At 39.8% G+C, this 5,452-nt stretch overlaps 1 protein-coding gene across 3 annotated transcripts in view; it reads right to left on the bottom strand.

Moving 5' to 3' along the window:
• Positions 1 to 5,452, bottom strand: part of LOC122551728 (rho GTPase-activating protein 15-like) — a 737,256-nt gene that overhangs the window by 558,315 nt on the left and 173,489 nt on the right. For all 3 annotated transcript variants that reach the window (XM_043694095.1, XM_043694097.1, XM_043694098.1), the window contains exon 6: positions 2,745 to 2,832. In XM_043694095.1, the coding sequence (XP_043550030.1) occupies positions 2,745 to 2,832 (88 nt within the window). The remainder of the gene's footprint in view (positions 1 to 2,744; positions 2,833 to 5,452) is intronic.

Genomic DNA, 5,452 nt, shown 5'->3' with positions numbered 1-5,452 from the left:
CAGCTTAAAAATACGGGGTAGATCATTTAGGACAGAGATGAGGAGAAACTTGTTCACCCAGAGAGTGGTGGCTGTGTGGAATGCTCTGCCCCAGAGGGCAGTGGAGGCCCAGTCTCTGGATTCATTTAAGAAAGAGTTGGATAGAGCTCTCAAGGATATTGGAATCAAGGGTTATGGAGATAAGGCAGGAACAGGATACTGATTAAGGATGATCAGCCATGATCATAATGAATGGTAGTGCAGGCTCGAAGGGCAGAATGGCCTACTCCTGCACCTATTGTCTATTGTCTTTTCAAACTACTCAACAAAATTAGTCATTCTAACATTTGACTCACTCTAACAAATCCATGCTGACTATGCCTGATCAATCCCTGCCTTTCCCAGTGTTGATTAAGCCTGTGCCTCAGAATTATTTCCAATAATTTCCCTAACACTGATGTCAGAATAACTGGTCAGTAATTACCTGGCCTATTCCTGCTGCCCTCCTTGACCAAGGAACCACATTAGCTATTCTCCAGTCATCTGATACTTAATCTGTGACCAGCAAAGTATTAAATATCTCTGCCAGGGCTCCGGCAATTTCTTCCTTTGCCTCCCAATGCAGCCTGGAATAAAGCTCATCAGGACCTTGGGGGCTTTATGCACCTTTATGCCCATTAAAACATGTAATACTCATCCTTATTATCCTTAACATGCTCTAAAACCTCAACATCCCAACTGAAACCCCAGCAATAATGCCATTGTACTCTGAGGCTCTCTTCCCTGGGACTTCCAAGACCTGAAACCTCTGACAAAAAAATACAAATGCTATGACTAAGGCTCACCCTTTCCCATTCTAATGGTAGCAACATTACTGAAACAAATACATATATTTATTTCCTCAAAAAGTTCCCTCATGTCAGAAAAGGCTGATATTCTTCTCTCACTGCAATTACATTTTAAAATTAAAAATGACCAAGTGGATCTAAGTATTGAAATGTCATGATAAGTTATATTAAATGCCTCTACCAAATTCATCTTTCCACAACTGGAAGAAAGACAAGAAGATGTCAATGTTCTGAACCTTGTCGAGAGTGTGGTGCTGGAAAAGCACAGCAGGTCAGGCAGCATCCGAGGAGCAGGAGAATCAAGGTTTCGGGCATAAGCCCTTCACCAGGAATGACATTTTGTTTCAGTTTTTGTTTCAGTGTAAAGACACTAATAGACATTTTTTCAAGCTTTCATGTTTCAAAGTCACTTTCAAGTATTTAAAATCAGAGTGGTCTGGACATTTCCAAAAGTATTAATATTTGCAGAGATACTTGCAATTGCATTCATAAAACTTCATCAACTAGGAGAAAGTGAGGATTGCAGATGCTGGAGAGTCAGAGTTGCAACATGTGGCATTGCAAAAGCACAGCAGGTCAGCTAACTTCCGAAGTGCAGGAGAGTTGACCTTTCCAGCATAAACCCTTCATCAGCTTACCCATTGCAAAACCATAAGACCAATTTTTCATGCAAAGAAGGTATGTTCCATTGCACTTCCCAGTTGCACTTCCTTATGGAAGACTTTATGTTGTGATTATGTAAATTATTTGAGTGAAAACTTGGACCATAGCTTCACTTCAGGAAATGATTATAATTGAGGTCCAGATTGCCAATTGTTCTGAAAGTAGAAATTCTTCTTATCGTCATTTCATAACAGATTCTCCAAAGGGATTTACTGATGCAAAGCACAAGTCTCAGCAGAATAAATAATAGCAAATTATAAGCATAATTTTTAAAGGAAAGGCATCATCAACACATGCATAAAGTGTACTAACTCATTTTCCTTACATCTAATAATGTCATTTGACTCTTTTAAAGTGATCAGATTAACAGATCAAACGGTTATGTTGTTATGGATTATTTTAAGGGGTACGTATAATTTAAAAAAGAGCGACACATAACCCGGATAGTTAAATATTTCTTTAAAAATCTTTTGTGCTTGCTAAATTTGAACAAAAAGTTGCAAGCTTGTACTCATTTGGATGCATTCTTCCTTTGTTTATAATGGTCAACCGCTTTTGGAAGGATTTAACTTTTGGCTATTAAGTTCAAGTGTAAGGCTTTGAAATACAGATTGCCTTTCCTGTGGCGTTTAACATTTCAATTTTTTCAATAGCTTATCTTGGTCATTTTGTCAGAATTAATATGGGAATCGGATATTACAAACTGCCAAAATGCTTGCATGACAATCGGAGTAATGGATTTTTGTTAACTGCAACATCAAAAGAGTTTATTCATTTTGACTCCTGCACAGAGAACACCTTCCCAGCCGCACATCATTTCAATAAGGTCTGGCAGGTCCTACCCACCCTTGAGAGCACTTAGCAGTGGGCTATCATCAAAAGCAGCTATCTTCTACAGACACTGTGTCACTGTCTGCTCCCTGGCCTTGATCCCACACAGAGGTGCGCATCTTGCTTTTCCCTGAGCATCTTTCAGCTGCAAGGTAACAACTGCTGTCATACAGTCAAAATCTTTGATATTTTTACCCACGTCTGTCACAGTTAGTTATTAATGCCGAGTGCTTGGGAAAGAAAATCAGTGGTCTTGTGTCTTCCTTAAGGCTTGCTTTTATTCCCAACTGCAGCTATTCCTATCCCACCTTCAAACTGACTAGCAGACAGCATGAGACATTTAGCTGCAGATCAAAGGCTGCACGTCAAGTGCAGGTCTCACTTTAACAAGATGTCACAACAGATATCTTTAGAAGATCTTACCAAACTGGCTAAAGTTTGTTGCTTGCGCTCTTTGTAGAATTCAATTTTGTTTCCCTCGAGACAAACCCAAGAAGTAGTCCAGTTTTTCCTGAAAAAGAAACAAGAGATTGATGCCCTCAGACCAAATGTTGTCACAGTGAGAAATATTCATGACGATCAATCTTAGTGCAATACTCGATCAATCAATCTGTTAATAATTAGTCTGACAAAAGGTTTGTTCTTAAATTAAGAACTAGATAGATTTATTCCTGCATCAAGTTTCATTTCATTCTCCTGTTACCCTTGGAACACAAAACAGACTGCAACAACTTAGGTGCTGAAATCTCTTCCCCTGAAGTTGACGGTTAGGGTTTAGAATGGATATCAGCAGAATATCAAAACTAACATGGCATCATATGGAAGAAAAATGTGTGCTTTCATCTCATTTTTATGATCCTCATCATTCCCTACTGATTTCCAAGAAGGATTTTATTGCTACAACAAAAACTTGTCATAGAACATTATGCAGTGAAATTCTACTACTTTTGAATGAGAGCAGCTTCATTAATTTTATTCTAGTGCATCAAACTTCTTCATTTCTCTTTAACTAGATAGCATGTTTTCAACATTGTCAATTTTGTTACCAAAGGATTCATTAGTTATACACTATCCTTACGTTAGTACATTTTGAAAAGTATTGAAATAAAGTTCAATTAATTTTTCCCCCTCATCACTGGAAAGTATGTTTTAGGCTGTACTGTGGTTATATGGACCCGACTACACATCAATGCTTAGGTCAAATTGTTATTCTCCATTTCTGATCTGAGCCAGGCTATTTGAGCGTGACAGCATCAGAGGCATAACCAATTCTCTCTTGTCATCATCTTTTTTTTAAATGGCTGGTAGAAGGAATGTCAGTTATTTTGTTCTCTCTCCTGCATTACCCAGGGAGAATGAATGAGGCACTAGGGATTGCCCTGACTGAGATCAACAAACTCAGCAAGGACTAAGTATCAAATCTGAGACCTTACTTGTTGGAATTATTCAATTCCAAACTTTTGATTCAGTTCTCAATCAAGTCACTGAAGATATTTCAGATGAAGTTTCATATTTCTGTTTCTCATGCAATAATGACTTGTTTTAATGTAGAAAAATTGGAAAATTAGTGCAGCCACAGGATAGTGCCATTGCTATCTTATTAAAACTATCACCACATTTATCACCTTAGGACCTAATAATGAAAGAAAAAGAAAAAAACAAGGCTAATCTGCTCCTGTAAGTTAAGCATAGGATAGTTATACATTGCAAATCAGATGCCCTTCTAATGAAATATAGTGCATTTGAGAACATCTATGAAAAGGCACATCTTTATAAAAATATCTGATTAAGGTGTTGATGAACCCTGGTCAATTCATACCCCTACCTCTGGACCAGGAGGCCCAGGTTTAAGTCCCACCTGCTCCAGAGGTATGTAACAATATTTCTGAACAGGTTGCCCTGGAAAACATCCTGATGAAGGGCTTTTGCCCGAAACGTCAATTTCGAAGCTCCTTGGATGCTGCCTGAACTGCGGTGCTCTTCCAGCACCACTAATCCAGAATCTGGTTTCCAGCATTTGCAGTCATTGTTTTTACCTCATCTAAGATATAGTACCAATGCTAGAAATACATCTTGTACAACAAATGATGAGAAAATAAGGAAATGCTTTGGATCTCCTGAATAATTATTATGATTAACTTTAAAAACCTCCTTACTACTTCCTTAGCAAATACATTGCCTTGGACTTCACCAGTTTCCTCATTTTCCTTTCCCCCACCTTACCTCAGTTCCAACCTTCCAGCTCAGCACTGTCCTCATGACCTGTCCTACATGCCAATCTCCCTTCCCACCTATCCGCTCCACCCTCCTCTCTGACCTATCAAAGAACAAAGAAAGAACAAAGAAAATTTACAGCCCAGGAACAGGCCCTTCGGCCCTTCAAGCCTGAGCCGATCCAAATCAACTGTCTAAACTTGTCACCCAATTCCTAAGCATCTGTATCCCTCTGCTCCCCACCTACTCATGCATCTGTCCAGACGCATCTTAAATGAATCTACCATGCCTGCCTCGACCACCTCTGCTGGCAACTCGTTCCAAACGCCCACCACTTCTGTGTGAAGTACTTGGCGCGTGTATCCCCCTTAAACTTTCCACCTCTCACCTTGAAAGGGTGACCTCTCATTATTGAATCCTTCACCCAGGGAAAAAACTTGTCTCTATCCACCCTGTCCAAACCCTTCATGATTATGTAAACCTCAATCAGGTCCCCCCTCAATCTCCTTTTGTCTAATGAAAATAAATCTAACCTACTCAACCTCTCTTCATAGCTAGCACCTTCCATACCAGGCAACATCCTCGTAAACCTTCTCTGCACCCTCTCCAAAGCGTCCACATCCTTTCAGTAATGTGGCGACCAGAACTGTACATAGTATTCCAAGTGCTGCCGAACCAATGTCTTGTACAATTTTAACATGACTTGCCAGCTGTTATACTCAATACCCCTTCCAATGAAGGCAAGCATACTATATGCTTTCTTGACCACTCTATCCACCTGTGCAGCAAACATTCCCATCCCCATTCCTCCATCCCCACCCCCATTCACCTATTGTGCTCTTTGCTACCTTCCCCCACCCTCCTCTCTGACCTACCACCTCATTCACCTATTTTACTCTATGCTACTTTTTCCCCCC

The sequence above is a fragment of the Chiloscyllium plagiosum genome, chromosome 7 (genome assembly GCF_004010195.1).
Source record: "Chiloscyllium plagiosum isolate BGI_BamShark_2017 chromosome 7, ASM401019v2, whole genome shotgun sequence".
In the NCBI taxonomy this organism is placed as follows: domain Eukaryota; kingdom Metazoa; phylum Chordata; class Chondrichthyes; order Orectolobiformes; family Hemiscylliidae; genus Chiloscyllium; species Chiloscyllium plagiosum.
The sequence above is the reverse complement of the archived record's forward strand: the minus strand, read 5'-3'. Positions and strand labels throughout refer to the sequence as shown.